This window comes from Palaemon carinicauda, chromosome 42 (assembly GCF_036898095.1).
Source record: "Palaemon carinicauda isolate YSFRI2023 chromosome 42, ASM3689809v2, whole genome shotgun sequence".
Taxonomy (NCBI): Eukaryota; Metazoa; Arthropoda; class Malacostraca; order Decapoda; family Palaemonidae; genus Palaemon; species Palaemon carinicauda.
In genome coordinates, this window is record NC_090766.1 from 52,362,741 (window position 1) to 52,375,240 (window position 12,500).

The 12,500-nt window shown below is 35.1% G+C and overlaps 2 protein-coding genes across 4 annotated transcripts in view; one reads left to right on the top strand and one right to left on the bottom strand.

Moving 5' to 3' along the window:
• Positions 1-12,500, bottom strand: part of LOC137633320 (XK-related protein 6-like) — a 30,721-nt gene that overhangs the window by 17,219 nt on the left and 1,002 nt on the right. For 2 of the 3 annotated variants that reach the window (XM_068365558.1, XM_068365560.1), the window contains exons 2-6: positions 5,724-5,876; positions 3,519-3,723; positions 2,601-2,693; positions 1,323-1,382; positions 583-716 (exon numbers count right to left, since the gene is read on the bottom strand). In XM_068365558.1, coding sequence (XP_068221659.1) covers positions 583-716; positions 1,323-1,382; positions 2,601-2,693; positions 3,519-3,723; positions 5,724-5,772 — 541 coding nt within the window. In that variant the 5' untranslated portion in view covers positions 5,773-5,876. Of the gene's footprint in view, positions 1-582; positions 717-1,322; positions 1,383-2,600; positions 2,694-3,518; positions 3,724-5,723; positions 5,877-6,251; positions 6,469-12,500 lie in introns of those variants that run through there. The other variant, XM_068365557.1, reaches the window with a different exon arrangement.
• LOC137633154 (small ribosomal subunit protein bS6-like) lies at positions 6,132-8,182 on the top strand. Its single transcript, XM_068365312.1, has 2 exons — positions 6,132-6,168; positions 7,839-8,182. Exons 1-2 carry the CDS (start codon positions 6,132-6,134, stop codon positions 8,180-8,182), a joined length of 381 nt encoding a protein of 126 aa, XP_068221413.1.

Genomic DNA, 12,500 nt, shown 5'->3' on the forward strand with positions numbered 1-12,500 from the left:
CATTTAAACCATTAATTTACCTGTGGCTGATCAACCATTTTTATTTACCGTCAAATAAAGAAATCATGATATATCACTGGCATATTTCTTAACTGTTGCACGATAAAACCACTTATTATAAAGCGTCGAATCACTTCGTGAGAGTTTAAACAGAACACTAATTCTCCCCGAAGACTAAACAAAAGACATGCGCTTTAATAACGAGTAAACAAAAGACACACGCTTTACGAAGACTAGACGTTAGACGCTTTACGAAGACTAAACAAAAGACACTTTTTATAACGAGTAAACAAAAGACACGCTTTATAACGAGTAAACAAAAGACTTACGCTTTATAACGAGTAAACTAAGGACATACGCTTTTAGAAGACTAAACAAAAGACATACGCTTAATAACGAGTAAACAAAAGACATACGCTTTACGAAGACTAAACGTTAGACGCTTTACGAAGACTAAACGTTAGACGCTTTACGAAGACTAAACAAAAGACTTAAGCTTTATAACGAGTAAACAAAAGACATACGCTTTAAGAAGACTAAACAAAAGACATACGCTTTATAACGAGTAAACAAAAGACTTACGCGCCATTAGGTTCGACCAATCCTCCGACCGGGACCAAACATCATCTCTGACGAGGAGCGTCAGCGTTGGAAGGTCCCCTAGGAACACGTCGAAGAGTCTCAGGACACCCGTGGTTACCATTTCGTCTACATATCTGTAGGAGAAACATACCCTTCAAGGTAGCCTTCTTATTTAAGTCTAGTTCATCAATTCTGTTATTTAGCTGCAAATTCAAATTCACTTTTTTTCTGTTATTTATTTGCTTATTTATATAAAATCAAAGCAAAGCTTTGGAACTCACAGTAGCCTATAGTTTCGTGGCTTAATTTAACTTAAGATAATTAATTTTGATATAATAAAACTCAACGAAAATAATAATGCATGAGTATCAATATTTTATTATTCCTTCATTATGTTTAATACTGCATTAGACCTAATTCCTATCTCAAATATCAGAGGGTTCTTTCCCACATTATCCTTACATTAAGGGGTCGGTTGCCTCATACACCCTCTCCAATGCCTTCCTATCAAAGGCAACTCCTTCCACCAAACCTCTTCTCAATTTAAAGATTTAATCTCATGACTTCTTTCTATTGCAAATGCTAATGGGACAAGTAACCATGTGTCCTTTCCTATCCCAGAACAGAAGGAAAAATAGGAAAAGGAAAGGGAAACCATAAATATGAAGAGAATTCCAAATTCTTGAAGTAAGCAGAAAGATAAATCTAAGACGGGGGGGGGGGGGGTTTCACATACTTACCGGACTCCATTCTCCCAGTCGTCCTTCTCCGCTAGACCGAATTTCCATGATCTTATTATCCTGATTTGGGAAGAAATCAAAGTTAAGATTGGTTGTTAATATCGATCATAATCTATTTTAGATATAATTTTAATCAGATAAAGTTGAAAGTTGCAGGGCCTTTGATGTTAATGAGAGAGAGAGAGAGAGAGAGAGAGAGAGAGAGAGAGAGAGAGAGAGAGAGAGAGAGAGAGAGAGAGAGAGAGAGAGAGAGAGAGAGAGAGGGGGGGGAGTGGGTAGTTTTCACTTGTCCAAAACTTGTACAATAATTCTTGAGCTGTAATAAACAAATAAAAATCTGTTACCAACAGAATGACATACTTTTTCGAGATAAGCCTAATGACTATACGAGCTCATAAAATATGAAATACTGTTATAATCTTCTAACTCCTTCCCATTTTCCTTTGTCCTGAGCCATTTTCTCCTATACTCCTTTCTCCCTCGTCTACTCCAATCTCCATCATATCATCAATGCAATCTTTACCTCTCTTCGTGTCTCATCCACCCCAACGTCCACCACTTCTCTTGCTACGTGTTGCTCTTCTCTTCTAATCGAGTGGGTATACCATCTTCACATTGTCTCTTACACTCTCTTTGATGCTTCAGTGACCTTTACTCTACCCATAATATCTTCATTACTCATTTATATCCAACTGTCTACCCTCTATTTTCTTTAGTGGTGTTGCTTCCAACCCATGTCATTGCTGGTTTGAAAACTGCCTTGTTCATTAAGTCCTTTAATCTTAGGTTGGTTTTCCTATAACATATGACACTAGACCTCTAGTGTTGTCGTATTTGGTATCATCCCTGACTAGAGATCACCAAACGGGTTCGAGTCCCGCTCAAACTTGTTAGTTCCTTCTGGTTCTGCAACCTCACCTTCCTTGTGAGCTAAGGATGGTGGGTTTGGGGGAGCCTATATGTTTACCTGAGGAGTCATTAGCAGCCATTGCCTGGCCCTCTTTGGCCCTAGCTTGGATGGAGGGGGCTTGGGCGCTGATCATATGGTGAGTTTCTAGGGTATTGTCCTTCTTGCTAGGGCATTGTCAATGTCCCTTGCTTCTGCCATTCAAGAGTGGCCTTTATACCTTAAACCATGCTGAATAGGAGGGAGATATTCTAGGGAAAAAAGCAGCTGAGGAAATGAAGTACAGAAGAGGTAAACAGAAGTCAGACCCATTGGTATTTTCGTTACCAATTAAGATTGTTTCATTCTGCTCTTTTTTTTCAATAACATACCTATAAAGTGGCGAAAACGGGAAAAACAGCGTTACCATCAGCCATCCCATTGGGCCACCTTCCTCTTCATCAACTTCAGTTTCACGATGGTAGCTGTTGAATACAGAAGACATACATATGGATATCTGTGATAAATACTTTATACACACCACAAAGGCATACTGTATTATACATCAACATACAACAACAATAACAACAATTAACCTGATCTGTGAAAAAGTATTGGCACCAAGTTTAATCTTAAGTTGGATTCAGCTGGTGAGTTAATTGGCCTTGACAGAGTAAATCCTCACACTATTATATCTAATTTCTCTTCCTCTTGTTTGGTTAAAGTTTTTATAGTTTATATACGATATATTTATTTTAATGTTACTTTTACTAAAATATCTTATTTTTCCTTGTTTCCTTTCCTCGCTGGCCTATTTTCCCTGTTGGAGCCCCTGGGCTTAGAGCATCCTGCTTTTCCAACTAGGGTTGTAGGTTAGCAAATAATAATAATAATAATAATAATAATAACTAGCGGAACCCGTGTAAATTACACGAAATGATATTTTCAATACTAATTATCTTGTTCCTAACCTATACATGTTTGAATAAAATCTCCCGAGATTAATTTTATAATCTAGGTTATGGAAATTGGTAGAACTCAATTTTTTGTCTAATATTCAAAAAGAGTCAGGTACTAAAGACAAAATTGGGAAAACTATATTAGATGTGCTTTGGTTAAGAAATCAAAGTTTAATTTGAATTTGTAAGAGTATACCATGAAATTATTTCCGTTTTCTTTAAAGCGTGAATTTGTAAGAGTATACCATGAAATTATTTCCGTTTACTTTAAAGCGTGACAAAATAAATAACACACACGCTATCGTATTAATATATAGATAATAATAATAATTACAGTTGCAAGATACTCACTACTGCAAGTTCTTGAGTCCGGCTGCAATGTGCGGCAGCAGAAAATAGAAGACATAGAACCCTCTGTCCGAAACCGGTTCCTCTGCGTTGAATTTTTCGACGATAATGCTGACATTAATGCACCATCCGAGCAGGTAACTCACGCTCAATATAGTCATCCATATCGCTTCAATCCACGTGTACTGTGGCGGGGCGGATTGGCTGTCTGTTAAGAAGAAGAAGAAGGAGGACGAAATTGGTAAATGGTAGGCTATTATTCTTTCCCAAGAGGATTAAAGAACCCATATAAACTCCATAAGTTATAAAGGGATACATTAATAAATAGTGAACTTTTTATATGCCGGGACAAATTATATTTTCCCGACACAAAATCATGGATAGAAATATTGACTCTGCAAATTACTACCTTTCTCGTAGCAATCAGGTGAATGGATAAGTTCTGGGAGGTAATATTCTCATTAGCCTAGTTCAAATGGCAATACAAACTTGGTTTTTTTTTACAAATTGATAAAGAAAATCAATGATGAACACATAATAAATTAAATTACTTGTTAAAGATAAGGGTAAACATTATACGGGGTACTGGCCTATTGTAAATCGCTGTGTGTGTTGACATGTCCTGGTAGTTTGTATCAAATAAGGGCAATAAAATAATCGAGGTTTATTAGTATCTAGATAAGAAAATCCGTTATCAGAATGCTTAATTTACGTAGATTTCAAGCGTCTAAGTCATGAAGCTCACTTTAGATAATTCCACTAAGTGTTTAATGATGGTATTATGGTAACGGTTTTCATGACAATCAATGTAGTGTGACTTCTCTCCGAATATGTACCTAAATAGGCTTCGATCTTCAGAATTAATAGGAGTAAAACCTTTTCCCTTTTCTCAGAATCATCACGAGGAAATGTTCGTTTCTGTCCATAGAATTAATATGAAGAATTGCCATCATAAACTCGTTCAATAACTGCATTCAAAAGTAGGCCTACGAGAGATGCAAACGTAATAAGGTTGGCTTTACAATGAGGAAGTTGCAACGATTGAGAACAGTTATCCAAAAATAAGAGTAGCCGTTTTACTCATTATTAAAAACAAGATTAACATTTACATTGATAAAAATCTAATGATAGGATCACTGCCAAAGCATAACTTCATTTTATTACACCACGAGCTGTTTTAGTGCCTTTCAGTCACGAGATTATCACCTAGTCGACAATTTAATAATCAATAAAACCTATAATAAATGAAGAATATCATAAATTGTTTTACACGTTGACAATAAAACTTTTATAGGCATGTCACTAATTTGACTTAGTAAGCAAAGACAAATTTCAGATCGTTTAACTTATTTCTTTGGTAGTTGTGAGTGTATTTAAATAAGACGGAAATGATGACACAAGATATAGGAAAAAAAAAAATTGCAAAATGTTCGTTAAAGGGAGAAACTCTCAAATATAACTAGACCGTGGATTAAACACTAAAAAAATAAAAAAAAAAAATAAAAATAAAAACTATTACAGAATCTAGACTAATCTCGCCTATTAAGAATATATTGAAATAGTCTTTTAATCGCATAAGATCTATGAAATATTTCATTAAATTTCTGTATCTCTTATGGAGTAATCATATGGATAATCTAAATCCTATTTCAACTTGAGATCTTACAGAGTGATAAGACGTCCAATTACAGTTAGTTATTTGGTATAATTTTGAATAAAATTTACTTACAAAATACCTTTAATTCGGAATCTTTAAGATATGTAGCCTTATTGACTGAATATATTTTATGATTCACGTTCTTTATACTGTTAAAATTTGCCGTAAAAACCGGTTAAAAAATCCTGGAATAAATGTTGCCATGCATTTACTGTTTTAAAAACGGATATATTGACGTAAATAAGTGATACGGTCACCAACCGGTAAAAGATAATAACAATGTAGGGTAAAAATTACGGTCGCCTGTATTTTATTGAAATACGGCTGAGAACAGTATATTTTTACGGAGAATTTCCGATTGAAATTACGGTTTCTTTTAACAGTGTACCCGAATAATAGTTGTTAATGTTATCCAGTAAAATAGTGTACGTGGTTCGATAAATTAAAAAAAATGCACTGGCAGTGGGTTGTATATAGGCCTACCATGAAATGGAACATCTAAAAAGGAAATAAGAAAATAGGGGAGAAAATGAATTGTTGGTTAATCTTACCTGAATTTGGTACGTGATGAACATAGTCTCCCGATTCTCTCTTAGGCATTATGTAGATGTTGACTTTTCCTTCTTTATGTGTTTTCAGATATTTTTCTTCTAAGTAGACAGAAATCTAAGAGATTTCAGGCTTCTGGTACCAGGAGTTATTATCTAGAATTGCATTATTATTTTTTAAAGATAAAATCATATACTGTTATTAAACTTCCCAAATCTTCGAAATCAGTTTTTTTTTCAATATATCCCCAAGCACTATTAAAAACATGTAATGTTTCAATAAGGCTGTACGGGTGTATGATGTGCTTCATAAACTAAAAACTGATGATATTCGAAAGTATTGTTTTCTAAGTAATATTGCGCATGAAATAACTTTTCCTTAAATATCTATAGGCCTACTGTATAACAAAAATGTTTAACAAGCAAACAAACGAAATTGATAGTGATAGTAAGCACATCTTTTCAAATGACATTAATTACTTGAATTAAAACTGTTAGAAAATTGTATAAAGTATAGAATACTTTACTTACTTATCCAGAAATGAGCAGGCCTATTGTTCATTCACAGTTCATGTAGGCCTATACAATGAAGATATCAAACTTCAGAGATATTTATTATAAAGAAAAACTGGTCTCTTTGTTCTTAGAAACGTCACTAATAGCACAACTGAAGGAAAAAAAATCACCGGGGGGAGGGGTCAACTCTTCTTTTCCCTGGGCCTAATGGACACTGCAGTCAAAGCTGTGGTTTAATGTCGCTATGAGCGTCAATAAGAATTGTCCTTAAAAATCAATATGAAAAAAATGATTTCTATCTAATCAGTCTTATCAGACGACTTACAACAAAAATTCTCTCCTGATCCAATTGGGAACAAAAAATAGCTTAATCAGGATTGGTGTTTATCTATCCTTGGCCTTTTAAATAGAGCCAACACATATACATTGGCTAGGCAATAAAGAACTAAAAAATTGGATTAGGCCTATATTTGACTTGTGATTCTGCGCTTGGCCCTATGAGACCATTCAGCAACTAAATGTAACTGGTGTGAAATCCTGAAGTTAGGCCTACACTCAGAAGAACAAGTTAGAAATTATTAAACTGCAGGAACAAAGGCAATTAAAAAGCTAAGAAGTGGGTGCAGATAAAGACCCCTGGAAAAAAAAAACACTGCAAAGGCCCCCATAGCAAACCTACGGTGCATCATATAATGTGTACTGTTGGCACAACTTTCTTTACACATGAAACAGATTGGGTAAAACTGCAAAACTTATTTCAAGAAAGTTGTCATACAGATGAACATTTCGGTGTGGACAAAAATAAAAAGATTTCCAATTCAAATGAAAGGAGGGTCACTTAACCTCAAATCACAATATTTTAGTGACAATAGGTTTTATATATATATGCATATATATATATATATATATATATATATATATATATATATATATATATATATATAATATATATATATATTATATATACATATTATATAATATATATATATATATATATATATATATATATATATATATATACACACACACACATATATATATATATATTATATATATATATAAATATAAAATATGTATAATATATATATATATGTATATATATATATATATATATATATATATATATATATATATATATATATATATATATATATATGAATCTTAGATCTCAAGAGTAGACTACCAAAATCCTCATTAAACACCACCAATCAGAAAGTATGCTTCTTAAACTGCAAATGACTCACTGTCAAGAGGACCAAGAAGTACGTACATACATTACTAAAATCTATACATTATACATGAATGGTTGTTTAAAGGTCTCTGTGACCTGGAGAAACAAGGGGTGGGACAACATCCAAGAGGCTGACCGCCCCCCCCCCCCCTTATATATGTAAATCAGCACCCAGGGTAGGGCCAGGGATGGACAGTCAATGGGTTGTTGATGTCTCAGCAGGCAGAACGACAGGCCACAATTTACAAGCTCGCATGAATGGCGAGGTCAATCACACTAAAAGCAATTACCCACCTTTGACCTTTTTCTTTCTTATTACACAGGTACAATAAACAATTCAAATTTAAATAGACATAGTTTGGAAACCTAAGTGAAAGAAAGAAAGGACGAAAGCAAAGTGGAAGAAAGAAAGGACGAAAGCAAAGTGGAAGAAAGAAAGGACGAAAGCAGAGTGGAAGAAAGAAAGGACGAAAGCAGAGTGGAAGAAAGAAAGGACAAAAGTAGAATGGAAGAAAGAAAGGACGAAAGCAAAGTGGAAGAAAGAAAGGACGAAAGCATTGTGGAAGAAAGAAAGGACGAAAGCAGAGTGGAAGAAAGAAAGGACAAAAGTAGAATGGAAGAAAGAAAGGGCGAAAGCGAAGTGGAAGAAAGAAAGGACGAAAGCAAAGTGGAAGAAAGAAAGGACGAAAGCAAAGTGAAAGAAAGAAAGGACTAGGAGGGGAATAAAAGGTTAAAATGTGAGTCAAGATGGTAGGAGGCTACAAAGACACCAATGTAATGCATGTGCGCTCCCAACCTCCTACAAGGCCAGCTGAAAATATAAGATCGTATATTATGTCCAACTGTGTAGAGTTAACTATTCAATTCTTAAAGCACTACCCAGAAACCCTCCTGACACCAACCACTATCTGTTTTTTCATTTGTAATACATACACACACACACACACACACACATATATATATATATATATATATATATATATATATATATATATATGTGTGTGTGTGTGTGTGTGTGTGTGTGTGTGTGTGTGTGGAATGCTGTTCTCGATAATTTACTGCACTTGTATTTTGAAGTATAAATCAAAAGATAAGCTTATCACAACAGTATCCCTTTTGATCACACTCCTAAAGTATGCTTACTATCATAAAACAGTGATCACGTGTTATCTGTATAAATGTAAACTAGAAACCACATCAAGTACATGTCAGACACAAATTACAAAGGAAAAGCAATGCCAATACGGTAACATTGTCACGTGTACCATACACTGACATTTGGTGGATGTTAATAAAAATTTTGACGATTGGTTTCTAGGGAAATCAAGTGTCTTTTGAAATGCTGGCTACAACTGATAATTTTCAAAATCTAAGGCTTTAATAGAGGGGTGGGGTATGAGCCCAGGGAAAGCCAATGTAAAGAGTGAAGGAAGTTGACTGATGTTCAACGGAAAAGGGGAACGAGCTAAAAAATACGCCACCTCGTTGACCTGACCCACGACCTATGATGACGTACAAAGCTTCGAGTGTAGGAGTATGTAAGCGTTAGTGTATAAGATCATCTTTGAGTAGTGTTGTATCAGAATTTTTACATAAGCTGGTTGGAGTGTGTGGGTAGGGAACAGAGTACCAGTTAGGCTGTACATTAGAGAGTTAAGTCAACCAGACATAGATAATTCCTGCAACGATGCTTTGATCGTCGCGTGACCAATGACCCCTACAACAGGAATCTTGTAAGGTATGAACTAAGTTCATCTCTAGTCTCCTGTAATTACGAGATAAGCAGTTAAATTAAAGACAAATAATCTGCAAAAATAAAAGTGGGGTTCAAATGCAATTTGACATCTTTATATATATTTATGTACATAGGACGGTATTTTTGCATCTATAGTACATATTGTAACCTGGTGCTTCGTCCTGCAAGGTCAATGAGTAAAAAACGGATTTGTCAAGTTGTGGTTGGAACCTATTATGCGCTATGTTACGAACAATGGCCACTTTGAGCAAAACCTGTGAAATGCCAAGGTCAAGATCAACACCTTCAGGCTTAAATGCGTTTCCATCTTTAGAAATACAGGTATTTAATCTTATCAGTCTTTATTGCTGGTGTAATTTTACTCCAGCTCCGTCAAGGCTGAAAATATAACGATGCTGATTCCGTTATGTCTGGACAACATTTAGGTACAAGGCAATGTTTAATGAGAGATGAATACTTGCACGACCAATGAATTACTATGTTCAAACTTTTTACTTTCAAGTCAAGTGCATTTGTTTCTGCATTATCTCTTTCGTTGTAATCAGTTCCACATCTAAAATTTTTGGAGTGTTTTGATGCTTTCATGTTTCACAGAAATACTCTATGTCAAATGTGTAACCCAACAGCTCAGTGAGGAAAGGAAATAAACATAATACAAAAGAAATAAAGACCAATTAAAATGAAACACTGAGAACAGTAACAATATTAGAATACATCTTTCATGTATAATTACAAAAAAAAAAGATAAAAGAGAAATAAGATAGAGCTGTGCCTGAATGTACCCTAAAGCAAGAGAACTCTAACAAACGACAATGAAAGACCATCATCATCTTGTATCAAGTTGTGGAATTATCTTCCTTATCGGGTAGTTGAATCCGTAGAACTTCAAAAGTTCAAAGTTGTAGCAAACGTTTTTATGTTGAACAGGCTGACAGAAGTCTTTCTAGTTTATATATGACATATCTGTTTTGACGTTGTTACTATTTTTAAAATGATTTAATGTTAATTTGTTCTCATCGTTTATTTATTTTCTTATTTCTTTTCCTCACTAGGCTATTTTTCCGTTTGAGCCCTTGGGCTTATAGCATCTTTCTTTTCCAAATAGGGTTGTAGCTTGGCTGCTAATAATAATAATAATAATAATAATAATAATAATAATAATAATAATAATAATAATAATAGCCATAGTGGTGAAAAGACAATCGAAAATGCGATCATCCAAACCTGGCTTCTGATAATACAAAAATAATTACGCCTGCCACAAACCTTGTATGATATGAATCTCATGACATCCACTTCCATGACAGGACTTATGAGGGTACTCAGACCTACCATAAACCACCACTCCCCTCATCCTAGAAATGCCATCGCATTTCAAAATTGGTTTCATATAACATGAAATGAGCGGCTCTGATGAGTGCCTCATTTGAGAGACCTATGTTTCTAAGCATAAAAGATTATTATTATTATTATTATTATTAAATGCTAAGCTACAACCCTAGTTGGAAAAGCAGCATGCTATTAACCCAGGGTCCCCAACAGGGAAAATAGCCCTGTGAGGAAAGGGAATAAGGAAAAGCAAAATATTTTAAGAATAGTAACAATATTAAAATGAATATTTCCTATTTAAACTATAAAAACTTTAACAAAACAAGAGGAAGAGAAACTAGATAGAAAAGTGTGCCCGAGTGTACCCTCAAGCAAGAGAGCTCTAACCCAAAGCAGTGTAAGACCATGGTACAGAGGTTATGGCACTACCCAAGAATAGAGAACAATGGTTTGATTTTGGAGTGTTCTCCTAGAAGAGCTGCTTACCATGGCTAAAGAGTCTCTTCTACCCTTACCAAGAGGAAAGTAGCCACTGAACAATTACAGTACAGTAGTTAACCCCTTGGATGAAGAAGAATTGTTTTAGTAATCTCAAGTGTTGTCAGGTGTATGAGGACAGAGGAGAATCTATAAAGAATAGGCCAGACTGTTCGGTGTCTGTGTAAGCAAAGGAAAAGAACTGTAACCAGAGAGAAGGGTCCTATGTAGTACTGTCTGGCCAGTCAAAGGATCCCATAACTCTCTAACGGTAGTATCTCAACGGGCAGCTGGTGCCCAGGTCAACCTACTACCTACCTATCATTATATCATGATGCCCCTAATAGTGTATCTCTAAATGGTGCCCTATAGTTCACAAATACAGTAATACACTATATGACACTGGCGAGATTTAGGACACGGCGGTCTTGATCAATATCAAAGAGAATAAGAACCAAAAACAATAAAATGGCCTCATCATACTTGAAAATCAACTTAACAACTTAGATAACAAAAATAATATGTGCACAAATAAATATATAAAATGAAAATACACCTCTCAAACTAAAGATACACAGTATAGGATAGAATTGGTCAACATGGCAGAGCCGACATACCATGAAAGGGTTAGTGACCCCCAGGATAGCGACTTCAACTAAAGGAAGGACAGTAACAATGGTTTTGAAAATAAATATAGGAGGAAAATAAATTTAAGGAAAATTTCCCCTCTTGGTTAACCACCAGGCATCTATGGCTCTTGTATTAAACCAGCTAAATACATTGCTTTAAACAACCACGGGGAAGAGAAAACAGATTGTGTGCTTGACTGTACCCTCAAGCAAGAGAACTCTATCCCAAGATAGATACTGTAAGACCATGGTACAGAGGATAAGACACTATTTAAGGCAGGAGATGATGGTTTTGAATTTGGAGTGTCCATCTAAATAAGCTGCTTACCATAGTTAATGTCTTCCATCTATACCGATTGGAAAGTAGCCACAGAACTATTTAAGTAGTTAACTACTTGAGTGGAAAAGAACTGCTTGACTTGCTTATGTGTCAGGTGTATGGGGAAAGAGGGAGAATGTGTAAAGAATAGGCCGGATTATTTGGTGCATGTGTAGGCAAAGGAAAAATGAGCCATTACCAAATAGGGATCCAGTTATACTATGTGGCCACTCAAAAAGGATCCAAAAACCTTTTAGTGGTAGCTTCTCAACAGGTGGCTGGTGCCTTTGCCAACCTATGGTCATTTTTTTTTAATAAGGTCCATTTGTACTGACTAACAGGGGTTTCCCTTTAGCTCGGAAATGTTTCCTAATCGCTGATTGGTTGAACAAAATAATTTTAACCAATCAGCAAGCAGGAAACTTTTTCCAAGTAAAAAGGCACCCCTGCGAGTCAGTGCAAATAAGCCTCATTAAAAAAAATTTAGTATACTACCTTCATCTTTAGGGTATACAGTATACTT

What these genes read in the sequence shown, in the direction of transcription:
- LOC137633154 (XM_068365312.1), top strand. Translation starts at nt 6,132, where the DNA reads ATGTTTAACAAGCAAACAAACGAAATTGATAGTGATA. An exon ending in AAACGAAATTGATAGTGATA is followed by an intron (nt 6,169 to 7,838) that starts GTAAGCACATCT and finishes TGGAAACCTAAG; the next exon opens with TGAAAGAAAGAAAGGACGAA.